The sequence below is a fragment of the Petaurus breviceps genome, unplaced genomic scaffold (genome assembly GCF_028583685.1).
Source record: "Petaurus breviceps papuanus isolate PSGF00001 unplaced genomic scaffold, PetGlider_PUasm1.0 64, whole genome shotgun sequence".
Taxonomy (NCBI): Eukaryota; Metazoa; Chordata; class Mammalia; order Diprotodontia; family Petauridae; genus Petaurus; species Petaurus breviceps.
This window is the reverse complement of record NW_027186428.1, coordinates 5,707,488-5,727,020: the sequence shown is the minus strand read 5'-3', so window position 1 is coordinate 5,727,020 and position 19,533 is coordinate 5,707,488. Positions and strand designations below refer to the sequence as shown.

General features: G+C 41.4%; 1 protein-coding gene across 1 annotated transcript in view; it reads right to left on the bottom strand.

The window, feature by feature from the left end:
* Window positions 1–19,533, bottom strand: part of ADSS1 (adenylosuccinate synthase 1) — a 90,238-nt gene that overhangs the window by 47,971 nt on the left and 22,734 nt on the right. The window contains exon 2 of the mRNA XM_069103714.1: window positions 6,071–6,173. Within this exon, the coding sequence (XP_068959815.1) occupies window positions 6,071–6,173 (103 nt within the window). The remainder of the gene's footprint in view (window positions 1–6,070; window positions 6,174–19,533) is intronic.

The following is a 19,533-nucleotide window of genomic DNA, read 5'->3' as shown; positions in this document are numbered from 1 at the left end:
TATATTGTTTATATATTATATATAAAATATATTGCTTATATATTATGCATATAACATATTATTTATATATTATAAATGTAATATATAATATATTATTATTTATATATTATGTAATAAATTTAGTATTTATTTATATAATGACAATAGTAATTATTGTCATTATTAATACTACTATCTGTCTCTCAGGGTTATTGTAAAGGTCAAGTAAGATAATGAATGTAAAATGCTTCGTAAACAAGCCTTAAATTGCAGTATATGTGGTCTCCTAATTTTTTTCATCATATACTCTCATCATTAAAAATTTTGGGGGGGCACTTAACATACATATATTTGCTTATTTATAAATTATACACATGTACTATTGCCCTAATTATGTATATAAATCCCACAAAAAATAAAATTGTAAATGATGAGATAAAGATAAAATAATATCTTGAAAATAATATTTACTTATTAATTGTTCGTGTTCAGTCATTTTTCAATAGTGTCTGGCTCTTTGTGACCTCATTTAGGTTTTTTTTGGTAAAGATACTAGAGTGATTTGCCATTTCCTTCTCCAGTTCATTTTACAGATGAGGAAACTGAGGCAAATAGGGTAAAGTGACTTACCCTGGGTCATACAATTAGTAAATGTCTGTGGCCAGATTTGAACTGAGGAAGATGAGTCTTCCTGACACGAGGCCCAGCATTCTATTCACTGTACCACCTAGCTGCTACTTATTAATGGTACAAAAACCAGTTTTTCTCTAAAATATTATTAATAATGACATTTTAAATGAGAGTAATGACATAGTAAATGCTTTATTATTTTTAAACACTTTTCTCCAGGTATTGGAGGTGGTTGGAGTGTGAGCTCAAGCAAGTTCCTGCTTTTACTCTGCCATCTTGGCTCCACCCTCCTAAACACTTTTCTATAACAGCCATTCTAGTTCTAACTTCACCTTATTTTAATACAGACTATAACTGAAAAAGATACCTCACAAAGATACATTGATCCAAATGAAAGAAATGCATCATTGGGTAGCTTACTAAATCATGATACTCATTTTTTCATCCCATCTACCAATTATTCACAAATTTTTTATTAAACTCAACTGGTAAATTTCCATCTTTTTAAAACTCAATCAGTAGTTCTTGTAAATTAATTGGAAGGTGATGTACTATGTATGTGTTTTCAAAACCCACTGAAATTCTTCATTTGGAAGATTTTTAAGCATGTTAGAAAATTCTGTCTAAAGTTTTTAAAAGAGAGAATATGAGTTTTTAATGTGTGGTACACATCATTTTCTGTCTCTAGCAGGAAAGATGGTAGGTGGTGTCAAATGCTTCAGAGGTCAAGAAGGTTGTGGATCGAGAGAAGACTATCATATTTGGCAGTTATCATTGGTAACTTCAAAGAAAGCACTTTAAATTGAATAAGAAGTCAGTGAGAATGCAGGGTCTTCCAAAAATCTTAGCTAATATTTTAAGGCTATTAAAGCTTAAAACTTCACTAAGACTTTTAAAGCCCTCTGTACATACAGCTAGGTGGCACAGAGTACTAGGCCTGGAGTCAGGAAGATTGTCTTCTGAGTTCAAGTCTGGTCTCAGACACTTACTAGCAGTGTGACCCTGGGTAAGTCACTTAACCCTGTTTGCCTCAGTTTCCTCATATGGAAAATGAGATGGAGAAGGAGATAGCAAAACCACTTTATTATCTTTGCCAAGAAAACACCAATGGGTTCATGACGAGTCAGACACAACTGAACAACAAATACAATAGTACATACAGATAACATTTATAAAGGGCATTAAGGTTTGTAAAGTGCTTTATAAATATTATCTCATTTGATCTTCACAACAGCCCGGTGATATAAGTGCTATTATTATCCCCATTTTACAGATGTGGAAACTGAGATAGAGGTCAAGCGAGTTGCCCAGGGTCACAAAGCTACTAAGTCTCTGAGGCCCAATTTGAGCTCTGATCTTCCTAACTCCAGATTTGATACTCTATTTACTGTGCCAACTAGCTGCCTCTTGATAGATAATGAAGAGACAACACAAAGTTCCAGTCCAGAAAAGAAGACTGGGAAAATGATTAAAGAATGAACAGGGATGCTCAAGAGAAAACCCCCCAATAGCTATAAGCAAATATAAATAGCTATAAGCAAGGCCTCAAAGAACACCAGACATAATGAGGAGGTTGAGAACTATGGAGACCTAAAGAATGGTGGTGCTTTTGATGGGAATAGGGACTTAAAGAAAAGGGATGTATTTATGGGAAAAGATGTGATCTGCAAAGCCCATCCAAACTCACTCTGTGGGTCTTGGCCATTGCCATGGAAAGCAAAACCTGCCCATTGTGGGGCACCTGTGGCAGCCATGGTCTGATTTGAGGGGGAAGGGAGCAGGCTGTGGGCATATTGGTGGTGGTGGGGAGGTGGATTTTGCTTACACAACTGCTACAGGTCCCTAGTATTGAAATGTAATGAATGAATGGGGTTGTGTGTTTGTGTGATTGGCTGTTATAGGGATGGTGCTCCCTGATTGGTTGTTCACACAACCCTGAGGTTAGGCTACAGCCACCTATCGTGTTTCCCGGATAATAAGACCTATCCCGAAAATAAGCCCTCTCCTTACTGTGTAAGATTCCTCTAAAATAAGCCCTCCCCCGAAAATAAGCCCTATTGAGATTGCTACTGTAGTGAAGGTGATCCCCTGCGCTACACGCTACATTATGGTACCCTCTGTATGCACCGTTCCCTCCCCCCCCCAAACGCACACCTTGCTCCGAGCTGCATCCAATCAGAGCTGCAGCAGTGAGCACGTCATCCTGTTCTTCCCCAGTGATTTGCTTATTGAATAAAGGTACATTTTTTTGTTCACATTTACCTGTTTATTAAAATTGCTGTCAATGTTCATTAAAATAAGCCCTCCCCTGAAAATAAGCCCTCTGGTGTTTTTCTGTCCAAAAAAATTAATAAGACAGTGTCTTATTATCGGGAAACACGGTAGGTCTCCCAGTCCTACTTAGGAGACTACCTATCTAAAGGAAAACAACAAGGTGTTTTGTTTCGTTACATTGTTTTAGAGATATTGGTGGTGGTGGTGATGAAGAATCAAAGAAGGCCCTTGAACCGGAAAGGGGAGAATAAAGATGTCTAATGTAAAACTGAAAACCAGAAGAAGTGAGGAGCAAGAGAACTCTTGGCTGCTCTTGTTTCAGTTCACACTGTGCCCTGTGATTAGTAAGTCACTGTCAGTGATCTTTGAAAGAGCCTGGATAGCAAAGACTGAAGGAAAGAAGGAAGAAAAGATGGGAGGGAGGGAGGAGGGAAGGGAAGGAGGAAATAAGGAAAAGAGGGAGGGAGAAAAGAAGGAAGGGAGGGAGGGAGAAAAGAAGGAAGGGAGGGAGGGAGGAAGGAAGGAAGGGAAGTAGAAAAATTGGTAGGGAGGGAGGGAAGAAGGAGGGAAGGGGAGGAAATAAGGAAAAGAGGGAGGGAGAAAGGAAGGAAGGGAGGGAGGGAGAAAGGAAGGAAAGAAAGAAAGAAGATAAAGGAAGGAAAGTAAAGAAGAAGGAAGATCAGGCACGGACAAGAAAAAGAATGTATCCCCATTGTCAAAATAGGAAAGAAAGTGGAGATTGTAATCTGTGGGCTTGTGAGTTTGAATTGTATTTTTTTTTTGCAAAATTATAGAATATATTTTTCAAGGAATTTTAGTGAAGACTTGGAAAAGAAAGAGATGATCACCAAGCAAACATGTACAGATCATGCCAAACTGACTTAATTTTCTTTATCAACAGAGTTATTTGACTGTACATATAGTTTACCTAGATTTTAGTAAAGCATTAAACAAAGTCTCTTGTTAAGTCATTGTGGAAGAGCTGGAGAGATGTAGGGAAGATAATAGTGGCATGGATTTGTAACTGAAGGAATGGATGCAATACTATTCATTATTATCTTAGAGGGCAGTGCCTCAGGGGTCTGTGCTTGTGTCTTTTCTGTTTGACATTTTTATCAGTGACTTGGATATTGATTAAATTTGCAGATGATAGAAAGCTGATAGGAACAGCTAAACTGTTTGGAGAAAAAAATCTGGATTAGATCTCAAGAAACTAGAATATTGGACTTTAATCACATGAAATTTAATAGGGATAAAAAAAAATTACCTTCCCAAGTACAGGGTGTGAGAAATTTGTCTAGATAGGAGCTTATGTTAAAGAGATCTGTGCTTTTAATGGACTACAAACTTAGGGGATCAATAGTTCCAGTCCCTCTTGGGCTGGAGAGATGGAGGAGATAGTCCCATTATGCTCTGTGTGGTCAGATTCCAGCTGGAGCATTGTGTTCTGTTCTGGGCACCATATTTAATAAAGAAGGACACTGATAAGTCAGAAAGCGTTCAGAGGACAGTGATCTGGAAGGTAAAAGGCCCTGATGATAGAGCTATATGAGGATCAGTCAAAGAAACTGGGGATGGTTGATCTAGAGAAGGGAGGAGATAGATGATAGTTATCAATTCTAATAGACTGTCTCAGAAATATCACTACGTTTTCTTTTTTTTGCTTTCCTTTTTATTTGCACAGGCGCAGGGGAGGGACACAGAATGTAGCAATCATTGTAGGAGACTGCATTTCTCATAATTTCCCAGCTTTAAGAACATGGTACTGATTGGCGGAGGCCAGGGATTAATTTTCTCAGGAGTCCAGACAACCTGGAGGTTGGCAATGACTGGTGGGGAGAAAGGAGATTTCTGAGGAATTTCCAAAGTGGAAGGAGTAGAAAACAATGGCTGCATCCAAGAAAACCATAGGGATATGGTAGCTTTAGCTGCCAGGCCACCCACAGAGAGTTAATGACATAAGCAGAACAGGGAGAGAAGATATTATGGTTGTAATAAGCCACTGAGCTTGGCAGGACCTGATGAGGAATGGAGAAAGATGAAGTATCTGTCCTCACTGGAGTCTGCAGCTCCTCATTTCAGTCATAGAGATTATGACTTTGTCTAGGCCATGTGTTTTTGGAAGGCCCCAGGATAGAGAAAGAACCAGGAGGAGAGAAGTGACTGCAGTCAACAGGAATAAGGGGGATGACTAAATTGGTGGTTTTGCTTTTCATTGCTATGCTGAGTAAATGTACATACTTCTAAACTTAGTGGCAGCCTTGGTTTCCAGCAAGCATGGACCTATAACAGACAAAAGTTACCAATGCCAGAAATTCCCAGAGGCATTTGGGTGGGAGCAAAAGCGTTATTAGTTATTGAGAAGTCTCCAAGAAAGAACCTTGGGTCTGTGGAAGTCTCAAGCTGACTTAGGCCCAGGTGTTTGATGTAGGATTGAAATGATTCTCCTTGGTCCCAGAGGGTCAAATTTGGGAGGCAGATTTAGTTTTGACATAGGGAAAAGTTTCCTAACAAAGAGAGCCATCTTTAAGGTTGCCTCAAGAGGAGGAAGTACATTTCCCATCACTGAAAGTCCTTGTGAGTCATAATAATAATGATGATGATAATGATAATAGCGAACATTCATATTTAAATAGCACTTTAAGGTTTACAAAATACTTTACCTGTGTTGACTCATTTGAGTGAAGACTGCACCTGTTGGTGATGTGGTGGGGCGAATTCTTGGTTAGGTACAGGTTGGAATAGATGGTCTCTGAGGTCCCTTCCTACTGTGAGATTCTGGGATGCACTAAGTGTGAGAGAGGGAGAGTGACCTGTCCAAGGTTACTCAGTTAGTAAACTAAGTGGTGGGGAATATCAACTTTGCAAAGACAAAGACCTCTGAAAGACTTAAGAACTCTAATTATTTGAATGACCAAAGATGATTCCAGAGTACCTATGATCTCTGTCTGTCTCTGTTTGTCTTTTTCTCCCTCTTTCTCTCTCTCTCTGACATGAAAATGGAGAAATATGTTATACTTGATTATGCACATTTGTTACATGATTCCCTCACCCCACCCATCTCCCAGTGATGGGAAGGGGGGAAAGATGGCAGAGAGAGAAAACAGATTTTGGTTAAGTGGAAAAAAATTAAATTAAATCTTTTGAAAGCATATCAAGTGGAGGTTGAATAAGGTAGTATGCTTACCAATGAAGGACACAGCCTTGGTGTTGATGATGCCACTGGGCAGCAGGTGGAAATCAAACTCTTTACCATCAACCACCACAGTGTGGCCAGCATTGTTTCCTCCCTAGAAAGGAAAAAAAATTCATCAGAGGGTAAACGGTTTGGGGCAGGCTTGGCTGAGCCCCTAATCCTGGGGATAAACCCACGTACTCTCATTCCTCAGCCACATCACCCTATCCAGTCCTTGGCCTGACTGAGGAGACATATTTAAAATAGCATCTTTTGGGCCACTCAACTCAATACTTGGGGAAAGGGAGTCAATTCCTACAGGGCTAGTTAGCATAGAGAGTTACTGCACCCTCCTGGCCACAGACTAAACCTTGACCCTGGCTCCTGAGAGTTACAATCCTAGTCCCAGCCTGAGACCTGACCCTGTCCTCAGAATGAACCTTGACCCTACCTCTGTTCACACAAGTCATGAAAACAACAAATGGCAGCTCATTTTCTCCTTTTCCATTATGTCCCACAGGCAGCTTCCCAAGGAAATGTGGCTATTTAATTGTTGGACTTTTTTGGGGAGGGGGACAGAGAGGGGTATTGATGGAGCGCATGAATAATCAAGGTCCCTTATATCCCTGTTCATTTCATCCACCTTCCTGAGCCCTTCTGGCAACCTATGCCCCATCTTTCTTTAAAGAATAAAGAAAAAAATGCACAGTCCAGCTTTTCAGGATGCAGGATAGGATTGATTTTGGTGACAATTTAGTTGGTTTTTACCTTTGTTATTTCTCTGGCTAAAGCCATTTATAGGAGAAAGACCCTTGAACCAGAGGTCAGAACATCTGGGTTATAGTATAGACCTTGTCACTAACTGATCTGAGGCAAAACACTTGCCCTTTCTGATCCTTAATATCCTAATCTGCATAAATCCTTGCCCGGTCTCTTTCTCAGGGCTGCCAGGAGGCTCAAATGAGACAACAGATGGGTGCTTTGTATGCTCTAAATCGGTCTATGAATGTGAGGGAGTATTATTTAGAATAGAATGTCAGAACTGGGAAGAACCTCAGAACAGAGAACAAAAAAGGCTTGAGTCAGGAGGGAGCTGAGAGATTAGTTAGTGCAATCCTTTCATATTCCAGATGAAGAAACCAGACTGAGGAAAGGGAAAAAACCATTATGTTTTCATAAAACAGGAAAGACAATTAGGACTAGAGTCCACAAAAGTATTTGCTTCCTGTGGGCTCACTCTCAGTGGGCAGCAGGAAAAGCGAGGATGGAGAAACTGAAAGGGTAGATAGTGTACAAACAGGTAACTGAGTTATTCACTATAGTCGGAGGCAGCAAGATCTATGGGAAGACCATGGGACTAGGATTCAGTGGGCCTGGGTTTGAGTTCCTACTGTGTTACTCATTTGCTAGATGACATTGGCTCTCTTCAGTTCTCTGGGTCTCAGTTTCTCAGTATGTCAAGTTTTTGTAGTTGTTGTTCAGTAGTTTCAGTCATGCCCAATTCTTTGTGGCCCCATTTGGGGTTTTCTTGGCAAAGATACTAGAGGGGTTTGCCATTTCCTTCTCCAGTTCAGTTTACAAATGAGGAAACTGAGGCACACAGGGTTAAGTGACTTGCCCAGGGTCACACAGCTAGTAAGTCTGAAGCTGAATTTGAACTCACCAAAGATGAGTCTTCCTGATGGCTCACATGTATCTGGTGCTTATATATGCCAGGCATGGTCTCTTTTGATCCTCACAACCCTAGGAGTTGGTGCTATCATTGCCCCATCTTATTGTTGAGGCAGCTGAGGCCAGCGGAGGTTAAGTGACTTGTTCAGGGCTGTACTGCTAGTGAGTCTGAGGCTGGGTTTGAAGTCAGGTCTTCCTGACTCTGGGCCTTGCACTCCAGTTCCACTGCTGTACCTAGCTTCCTTTAATTAGCTATGATAATTTCTGCCCAGCCTCCTTCAAAAGGTTGTCGTGAAGTCCAAAAAAGACAGTGGATGTGAAAGTGTTAAAAGTCAGAAGTACAGGGTCAGCGAGGTGGAGCAGGGAATAGAGCACCAGCCCTGGAGTCAGGAGGCCTGAGTTCAAATCCAGCCTCAGACACTTGCCACACTTACTTAGCTTGGGCAAGTCATTTAACCCCAATTGCCTTGCCTTTTACCCTTTTAAAAAAAAGTTACAAGTGCTATATCAGTGTTGAGAATTCTTACCAAAACCTTCTTGTTTGGTTAGCAGGGACCACTCATCACACAGGCCCTGAGTCTGGGGCTTACACTGCTGACCCTAAACTCACCAGACACAACCATAAAAGCCTAGGCAGGGATGCAGCTAGAGAGAGACACAAGTAAGTGTTAAATATTCCTGTGATCCTTTTGGCAATTAATAATGAAGGCTTTACAGGTGTGTGGCATATGGCCAGCCAGGCTGCCCACAATCTGCTTGCCCATCAGAAGCCAGATGCAAAAAGGCCATTTTTAGAAGGAAGAATGTTCCAAGGCCCACTTCTCCATCTGTTGGTCCTTGAAGCTGGACGGCAGCATTAGAAACTCTGGGAATGCTGGGTTCAGTCTTTAAAACAGTCTGCCTGAGGGAAGGGTCCCTGGACTTGGAGACAAAAGGCCCTTGGTCCAGATGCTGGCTCTGTTTCGAATGGTGAGACCCCCTTCTCTGAGATGCAGTTTTCTCATTGGTGACTAGAGAGATGATGATTCCTGACCTTGTTTCCATCAGGTGAAGATCAAATAAGATAATGAAGGGAAGGAAATAAGCATTTATATAGTGTCTACCATGGGCCAGGCACTGTGCTAAGAGCTTCACAAATATTGTCTCATTGGATCTATACAACAACCCTGCCAGGAAGGCACTGTTATCATCCTCATTTTAATAGTTGAGGAAACTGAAGCAAACAGAAGTTAAGTGACTTGCCCAGAGTCACATGACTAGTAAGTGTCCAAGGCTAGATTTGAACTCAGGTCTATCCTGACTCTAGGCCCAGTTCTCTACCCACTGTGCCATCTAGCTGAATCAGATTAAAGTATTTTGAAAAGTATAAAAAACGATAATCAAATAAAAGATGTCATTCTGGTTCCTTAATGTGTCTATATTGTGTCCTTAAGATATTCTTATTGTGAGGTAATGGAGGATAACAGTAAACAGTGGGGGTGGCTAGGTGGCACAGTGAATAGAGCACCGGCCCTAGAGTCAGGAGGACCTGAGTTCAAATCTGGCCTCAGACACTTAACACAAAACTTAGCCATGTGACCTTGGGCAAGTCACTTAACCCCAATTACCCTACCTTCCCCCCTCCAAAAAGCAAGCAAACAAAAAACCAAAAAAAAAAAACCCTCCAGTAAATAGAGAATTTGGAGTCATTCAACATCGGTCATGTCACCTAACCTCTCTTGTCCATAGAATAAAAATAACATGTAATACTGTTATTATTATAGCCCATCCCTACAACTTCAGGGACTCCTAGCTCCCTCCCATGCCTCCCTCCTAAACTCTGCTCCCAGCCTAAGTATCCTCCATGACCTCCTGCAGTTCTTAAAAAAAATTTTTTTTGAGACCATGGGGGTTAAGTGACTTGCCCAGGGTCACACAGTAAGTGTCTGAGTTCAGATTTGAACTCAGGGCCTCCTGACTCCAGGGCTGGTGCTCTATTCACTGTACCACCTAGCTGCCCCACTTCTACAGGTCTTGCAAACAATCTTTCCCTGGCCTTCATCCTTCACAACCCTTTTATCTGTGTGAAGAAAAGAGTCAGACTTCCTGCACAGCTTAGAGCTCAGGGAGCTGAGGATGTGACTCAGTATAAGGAAATACTCCCTAACAATCACAGCTGTCCCAGACTGGAACTGTCATGATAGGAGGTGAGTTTCCTCTTCTAGCAGAAACACCTGTTATAGCTATTGTAGAGGGAATTCCTGTTCAGACTCTGGTTGGATGAGATGACCTCTGAGGTTCCTTTCTTCTGACTCTGAAATTCCATGATTCTGTGGTCAGGTGAACTTTTTCCAATCTGTCTTCAGGATCTCCCTGAATCAAGACTGCTGAAACTTGGGATGGTCTTCTCCCTCCCTCTCCTCTAACCAGTCTAATGATCCTAGAGCTCAGTCACCTGAGTCTATCAATACCAGTTTCCAGGACTGTATGTTTATATAGGTATGTATATTATGCATATGTGTTATATGTATATGTGTGTACACACACACACAAACATGGCAGCTAGATGGCTCAGTGGATAGAGTGCTGGGCCTGGAGTCAGGAAAATCTGAGTTCAAATATAGATTCAGATAATTACTAGCTGTGTGGCCTTGGACAAGTCACTTAATCTTTGCCTTAATCCACTAGAGAAGGAAATGGCAAACCACTCTAGCATCTTTGCCAAGAAAACCCATGCACAGCATTGACATGTTATTTGTGCTATCTGTCCATGGGGTCACAAAGAGTGGAACACAAGAGAATGGCTGAACAACAATGTATAGATCACAAATATGCATATTTTTGAGGCTTAAATTTTTAAAGTTGGAAGGCACATGAGAGACAATCTAGCTCAACTTTCTCATTTTACAGAAGTGTACTGAGACACAGAACTAGCATAAGGTATCTGCCCATGGTCATACAGCTAGTAAGAAGACAGAGCTAGAGGATGGCGAGGTGGTGCAGTGAATACAACACCGGCCCTGGAGTCAGGAGTACCTGAGTTCAGATCCGGCCTCAAACACTTAACACTTACTAGCCGTGTGACCTTGGGCAAGTCACTTAGCCCCAATTGACCTGCCTTCCCCCTCCAAAAAAAGCAAAAAAATAAAAAAAAGAAGACAGAGCCACTGGAGCCTAAGCTTTCTGACTCATAGAACATGGAGTGTCAGAGCTGGAATTGGACTTCAAAAATTATCTAGTGCGACCTTATCATTTTACAAAGGGAGAAGCTGAAGTTTAGAAAAGAGAAGTGATTTGCCCAAAGTTACACAACTGTTTAGTGGGAAAGCAAGTACTAAAATCGAAGAATAATATATTATGTAATCAAGTGCATAATTACAGGTTAGGGGCTAATTTAATGAAGGGGGGCCTTTGTGCTCTCATTGTAGAAACTCTCACTTCCTTATGTTTCTGCTGAATGGAACAAAGTGAGTTTTCTAAGGGAACTGAAATCTTTGGGGAGTGACTTCAACATTGGACTATGAAAAAGGGAAATCAGAGGAAGGATTCCTAAAATACCCAGGGGCTGCATCTGTGAAAAACTGCAAGGGTCCTTTGATGATAGGTACTAGTAAAATGGAAGATTCACCACCATATCTGCAAAGGCTTTTGATAACAAACTGGCCTGAAGATTTAAAGCAGAGTTTCTTAACCTGGGGTCTGTGAACTTAGTTTTAATTATATATATGTGTGTGTGTGTGTGTGTGTGTATGTACGTAGATAGGCATATGTATAGGTATAGATATGTAGGCATAGATAGATATAGATATCTAGATATAAATAGATATAGGTATATGGATATAGATAGATATAGATATATAGATAGTGATAAATATCCATAGGTATAGATAGATATACACAGGTATAAATATATAGATATATAGATATACATAAGTATAGATATATAAATATTACATATATGTATTTGTCTAGATAGCGATAGACATACATATACACATATATGTGTATGTCCATGTAGATTGTGAAATGTAATTATATATTCTGTATGTATATATTTATATATGCAAATGTGCATAAATATATACATGTATAAAATATCTAATTATATTTCAATATAGCTGATTTCCTTTGTAATCCTATGCATTTTACTTCATGCATCCAGCTGCTCTGAGTCTTAGTTTCTCCATCTGTAAGATGGGGATAATAACAGCCTTCTTGCACCCCATGTGCCTCCAGGTGCTCTTTGATCTAGTGATGCTGGTCCCCTTGTTTTTCCTCACACAGGACACCCCATCACCTGACTCCGCATTTTCACTGGCTGTGTCTCATGCCTGGAACGTTCTTCCAGATAGCACGAATAACATGTCAATACTGTGCGTGGGGTTTTCTTGGCAAAGATGCTAGAGTGGTTTGCCATTTCCTTTTCTAGTGGATTAAAGCAAAGATTAAGTGACTTGTCTAAGGTCACACAGCTAGTAAGTATCTGAAGCTGGATTTGAACTCAGGTCTTCCTGACCTCATCTTCACCTCCTACCTTTCCTGGCTTCCTTCAAGTCTCAGCTGAAAGACCTACCTGCTTTAAGAAGCCTTTCCTGATCCCCTTATTGCTACAGAGCCTTTCCTCTGGTGATTGATGTATCTGTCTGTACAGATGTTTGAGTGTTGTCTCTCCCATTAGACTGTGAGTTCCTTGAGAACAGGGACTGGCTTTTGCCTTCCTTTGTATCCATAGTGCTTAACACAGCACCTGGTACGTGTTGTTCAGTCATGCCTGATTCTTCGTGACCCTGTGGTCACGCCAATGCTATCCTTGGGGTTTTCCTGGCAAAGTCACTGGAGTGGTTTGCCATTACCTTTTCCAGTGGATTAAGACAAACAGGTTAAGTGACTTTTTCAGGGTCATGCAGCTAGTAAGTGTTTGAGGCCAGATTTGAACTCAGGTTTTCCTGGCTCCAGATCCAGTGCTCTATTCACTGAGCCAAATAGTTTTCTCTTAAATGTTTATTGACACTCTGGGATTTTAAAAACATTATTCAGAGAAGATAGTATTCTAGGCTTCACCAAACTGACTTAGATCCAAGACACAAAAAAAGTTAAGAACCTCTGGGCTTTTAAAGCTCTTTACCAGTTTCTGGAGGGAGCTTCAAAGGAGATAGAGGATGAGTTAGAAAGGAGGTTTCTATTCAAAGTCTATGACTAAGACCAGGGTTAGAGTGAGCTGTGGCAACAAGATGCATGCTATGTATGAGTAGGCCGAAACACTTGACCATTGATATCATCTGCATAATACGGGGCAGAAAGCTATTGTCAAGGTGACCCGAATATAAGCTAGAGAGGCTACGGAAGTAGAGAGAAGGGGATCAGGGAGAGAGCTGTTGTGAAGGCGACTGTATCTGATAATGGGGACGGGGAAGAAGGAAGAGCCAAGAATTCCTAAGGTGAAGATTCTAAATTTTAGAAAATTCTAAAATTCTGTGATTGTTGGGAAGACACCTGTGCCCTCAGCAGAAATAGGGAAGATGGGAGAAGGGGAGAAGAAATCATGGCTCCATTCACATACCGAAGTAAATGTTTATGTTTTGATTATAACCCTGGGTAAATCACTTAGCTACACTGAGCCTCAGTTTCCTCATCTGTAAGATAGAGATGTAGTGTCTGCATCATGGGAGGTCAAATAAGATAGTACAGGTTAAATGCCTATATACCTTAAAAGTGCTGTTTACGTGTCTGCTATTATCATTGTCTTGTAATATGTTGTGCCACTGGATTATGAGTTTCCTAAGGGTGGGCCCTATATCTACTCCTTTGTTTCTTGTCTTCTCAGAAATGTATGTACCTCCCTACTGTTCACCTGCCTCTGTAGCCCAGGTTAGGGCCCTCTACATTGTGGCTGCTAACAAAAAAAATTTGTTGCTCTGAATTTTCATTGGGTGGCAGGTTTAGGTCTCAGGTGCTGATTGGACCTTTCCATAACTGACTCTGCAAATCTAATTATAAGCTGGTAAGGCCCTGACAGCTGAGGAAGAAGGAGAAGATGGCATATGGGAAAGGTGAAGTTAGGGTAGATAGAGGGATGGTGTCCAGGGAGAAACAATGCAGACCTTTCAGGTTTCCCTGGAATTTCCTTCAGGACACACAGAAAGGGTAAAAGCATAAGATTCCTGCTCCCGTATCTCCATGCACTGGCCTGGTAGATGCCTGTGTCTATAGGAGCTGTGAGATTCCATAGTCCATAAGGAGCCAGAATAGGCCTGGGCCTCAGAGGTCAATCTTTGGGCCCCCTTTCTCTATTAGCCAATCAATCAATGAATCACCCAGGATCTATTCAAACAGAGAAGGAAACCTGAACTCTTCCTTTGTGGAGCTCAAAGTCTGGAGAGAAAAAGAGAAGGAATGATATTAGCACCTGCCCTCAGTGAGTTCATAGTTTTTGAGGAAGAGAAGAAAGAAGAGGGACAATCCCAGCTCATCTCCCACCCTCAGGAAGTTCCCAGTCTGGAGGCTATGGGGGGAGGTGGGACTCACATACATGAAAGAGTCAGAGAACAAAACAGGACGGAGGTTTAGAGCGTTTGCTCAGAACCTAAGCCTTGCCTTGGATTAGATGAGGAAATCTGGATGAAACGAGGACAGAAAGGAGAGAATTTCATGTAGGGGACACCATATGAGCAAAGATAAATTAACAAGGTGTTGATTCAATAATAAGGATATTGTTCTGGCTGGAGCAGAAAGGAAATTGTTGGAGATAAAGCTGGAAAGATGACTTGGGCTTAGACTTTAGACTTCTGACATACGGGATCTATGCTATTTGGCAAAGAATTAGGAGTCATGGAAGCAGGGGAGTTATGTGATGGGATCTGCACAGTAAGAAGATAACTAGCAGTATGCAAAATTTCCAAAAAATTGGAAAGCAGATAGACGGAAGGCAGGGAGGCCAGTCAGAGGCTATTATTGCCCTAGTTCAGGCCAAAAGTGATGAGAAGCTAAAGTAGGGTCTGGGCCTTGTTCATGAGGAAGTGAAGCTGGGACACATTTTTAAAAGGAAGAACAAGATTCAATAAATAGACTTGATACAGGGAAGAAAGGAGAAGGCAGAGTCAAGAGTGACTAAGGCTTCCTGCCCATGATGCTCTATCCCAGGCTCTTGTGTCTTCCTTTGCCCTCCCTTGGTGGCTCTGCTGGCCTCCAAAGTCTCCTCATTTCAGTTCATCCTTCCTTAAGTCACCAGAATGATTTCCTAAAGTGCCAGTCTGACCATGTCATGCCTCTCACACAAGAAACTGCAATAGCTCCCTATTGTCCCCAGGATCAAATACAAAACCTTCTGTTTGGCATTCAAAGGCCTTTATAACCTAGCTCCCCTCTCCCCCCATCATTCCAGTTTTCTCACACTTTATCCCTGTCATATACTCCTTGATGTCCTCTTTACTGGTCCTTGAATAAGACACTCCATTTCTCGGCTCTGGGCGTTTTCTCTGGCTGTCCCCCATGCCTGGAATTCCCTCCCTCCTCATCTCTGCCTCCTGGCTTCCCTGGCTTCCTTCAAATCACAGCTAAAATCCCATCTTCTACAGGGAGCCCTGTTCCAATCCCTCTTAATTCTTGTGCCTTTCCTCTAGGATTATTTCCTATTTATCCTGTATATACATGGTTGTTTGCATGCTGTCTCCCTCATTCGACCTGAGCTCCTTGAGGGCAGGGACTATCTTTTGCACATAGTAAGTCCTTAATAAATGCTTGTTGACTGACTGACCCTTTCTACATTTTCTCTGTCCCCTTCTCTATCTCCCTTTTTTTCTTTCTGTGTTCTTAAGCCATAATACTGAGAGAGGCCATAGGCTCATGGTCACAGATTCAATACCCTAATTTAACAGATGAAGAAACAGAAGCCCCGAGAAGCTAAGAGACATACCCAAGGTCACATAGCTTCTAAATAGTAGAGCTGGGATTTGAACTTATGTCATTTGACTCTATATCCAGTGTTCATTCCACTGTACCATGCTGCCTCCTTGAAAAGTCTTGGGAGAAGATCTTACTACTAGGCATTTGACCCAAGGAGGCCAAAAACAGAAAGAAAGGTTCCAATTATGCCAAAGTATTCCTTACAACACTTCATTTTTGGAGGAAATTGGGGCTGACTTGCCCAGGATCATACAGCTAGTAAATGTTGGAGACTGAGATTTGAACTCAGATGCTTCTGACTCCAGGGCCCGTGCTCTATCTACTTTAACACCTAGCTGCCCCTCATTGTAACACTTTTCATGGTAGCAAAGAACTAGAAATGAAGTAGGCCCATTGATCGGAGAATGACCAAACAAATCATGGGATATGAATATAATCATTGCTATTCTGCCCCCCCAAAAAGATCAATATGAAAAACTCAAAATAAAATGGTGAGTCTTATGAGAACTGATTCAGAGTAAAACAGAACCAGTAAGACAATGTATATATGATGTCTTTGTAGACATGAAGAACAACAAAATTGAAAGCTCTGTAATTATAATCATTAAATTTGGACCCAGAGAAGAGTTGAGAAGATGTATCTCCCTTTCTTCGGTGGGGGAGGGGGCAGGAATCTAGAAGGGGAGAATATTGTATATGATCCATACATAATTGATGAGCTGTTAGTTTTGGCAAGCTGTTTTTTCTCTTCTTCCTTTTAAATTCTTTGTTACCGGAGAAGACCCATGGGTAAGAGAGTAAGGAGGAATATATCCAGAAACTTATATAATAGGAAAAAAAGAAAGGATATAATTTTAAAAGGGAAGCTAGGTGGCGCAATGGATAGAGTGCTAGGTCTGGAATCAGAAAAACCTGAGTTCAAATCCAGTCTAAGACATTTACTAGCTGTGTGACCCTGGGCAAGTCACTTAACCCTGTTTGCCTCTGTTTCCTCATTTAGAAAATGAGCTGCAGAAGGAAATGGCAAGCCACTCTGGCATCTTTGTCAAGAAAACCCCAATGGGGTCATTAAGATTTGGACATGACTCAACCACTACCACTATCACTTTAAAAAATACCAGTAAAATCTTAAGGAGGCATTCCCTAATAAGAAAGAAAGGGGAAAAGACTTGGGAGAGGATAAGATCATTGTCTGCAAGTATCTGAAGGGCTGTCATGTGAAAGAGTCATTAAAACTCAAATTCCTTGACCCCTGGGGACAGAACTGCAAGGAATAGGTAGAAATGCCAAAGAGACACATTTTATCTCTAATGTTAGAAAGGATTTCCCAATACTCAGAGCTGTCCCAAAATGCAATGAATCTCTTGTAATGGAGGACAGGCCAATGAATCCACAATATTTAGAGCAGGGGTTCTTAATCTGTTTTTTTTTTTTTTGTGGAGGTGGAAAAAGATGAGATAGTCTGGTAAAGTCTATGAATTCCTTCTCAGAATTAGGCTCTAAGTTGCATAAAATAAGTTTATGAAGGAAACCAATTATATTGAAATGTAGTTACTAAAATACGTGAATTTAATTTAAAAAATAAGCTCTTGGACCCCAGGTTAAGAATCCCAGGTCTAGAAGGACAAGGTAACATTCTTATATGAGAGCAGGAACTGCTGGGGACTCCAGGTTAAGAACCCCTTCCTTAGAACAGCATGGATTCAGACAACATGGTAGCCTGGATGGGGAGATAGGACGGGCCAGGGCAGTACCTGTTGCTTCTCTCTCCATCCCTGAGGGATCCAGCCTTTCTTGCCTAAGTTGCCACCAACCAGGAAAGATTCTTCAGTTCATCTGAGCCTTTTGTATTCACAATTACAAATTACACCATCAACAGGCTTTCCCATCACCACTCAGTAAGCTGACAGGAAACAGTCAAGGGACACCCAGGCATGCTGTGAATCAGGGGCAGAACCCCTCCTTTACACACTATCACCCATTTGCAGAAACAGGCTCAGCAAGCATTCTCATGGGATGATGCCAAGTAGAACACATTAACATGCTCTAAGGACTGTGCCCTTATTGGCCAATTCCCCTCCCTGCCCCCCTTGCTCCTTATACTGTGACAGGTAGGGGACATGCTTATCACTGGGGATGTTCCTGTAGGGGGAGATGACTTGTCAGGGATTTTGTAATGATTTCTACATTGAGGGGAGATTGGATTAGAGAGCTACCCAGTCACTCTGAGGGTTATCTAATGCTGACAACACAGAGATTAAACCCAGTCCTGAAACACATAGCACAGCAAAACATACACTGACTGCCTTTGTTTTGGGGAAACACAGAATCCAAGGTTGCCATGGTAGGGACCGAGTCAGTGGGCATCAGGTGACTAAAAGGTCAGCCCTGGCCTTTAGTGGTCTGTTTACTTATGTTTTGGGTACTCTGTCCACAGTTTCCCTTGGCATGCAGGCACAGAGCCCAGGAATTAGGCTTGGGGCCAGGCCAGCTTTTGGCTCCCCATCTATGCTACTGATAGTGTCTCATCAGGGAAGCAGAGAAGTCCTCCTGGCTCAAAGAGTGAAGGAAGCTCCTGTGAGAAGCAAGATAGGTCTGAGTGATTCCCTACATGCTCACTAAATTGTGATCTTGGGCATGTATAAACCTTAAAGAATTACAGAAAGTCAAATTATTCAATTCGTAATGAATTTTGTGAAATTACAAAGAACAAGTATGGCCCCAAAGAAGATTTGTGAGAACTGTCCCCAAAATCTTTACAGAGGGGACTGTATGAGTGTATGTGTGTGTATGAGTGTGTGCGTGTGCGCACAAGTGCATATGTGTATGTGTGTTGGAGTATCCAAGAGTGTGCAGCATTTTACCTGTTGTTAGATTATTTTTGGATATATTGATTAGTTTTACTGATATTTTTTCCTCTCTTTTTTTTTTGGAAAAAAACACACCTTTGTCATATAGGAGGAGGAAAAGAAGAGGGATGGGGGGGGAAATTTTGTTCTTCTTGCTGTTGTTCAGTCACGTCTGATTCTTAGTGACCCCATGGACCACAGCACATCAGGCTCTTTTGTCCTCTACTATATCCCAAAGTCTGTCCAAGTTCATGTTCATTGTTTCCATGACACTATCTATCCATCTCATCCTCTGCTATCCCCTTTTCCTTTTGCCTTCAACTTTTCCCAACATTGGGGTCTTTTCTATTAAGTCCTGTCTTCTCATTATGTGGCCAAAGTATTTAAGCTTCAGCTTCAGTATTTTTCCTTCCAATGAATCATTTGAACTAATTTCTTTAAGTGTTGATTGATTTAATATCCTTGCTATCCAAGGGACTCCCAAAAATCTTCTCTAGTGCCACAGTTTGAAAGCATGGACTCTGAATCACTTATCTTTCCTTCAAGTTCAACTCTCACAGCCATACATTGCTACTGGAAAAACCATAGCTTTAATTATATGGACCTTTGTTGGCAAGGCAACCTCTCTGTTTTTTAGTATGCTGTCTAGATTTGCCATAATTTTCCTTCAAAGGAGCAAGTATCTTTTAATTTCATGACTGCAGTCACTGTATGTAATGATCTTTGAGCCCAAGAATATAAAATCTGACAATGCTTCCAATATCTGCCAGGAAGTGATGGGACCAGTTACCAAGATCTTGGGTTTTTTGATGTTAATCTTCAAGCCAGCTTTTACACTATCTTCTTTCACACTCATCAAGAAGCTTCTTTAGGGGCAGCTAGGTGGTGCAGTAAATAGAGCACCAGCCCTGGAGTCAGGAGGAACTGAGTTCAAATTCGGCCTCACACACTTAACACCTACTAGCTGTGTGACCTTGGGCAAGTCACTTAACCCCAGTTGCCCTGACTTCCCCCCCTCCAAAAAGCAAAGAAGAAGAAGAAGAAGAAGAAGAAGAAGAAGAAGAAGAAGAAGAA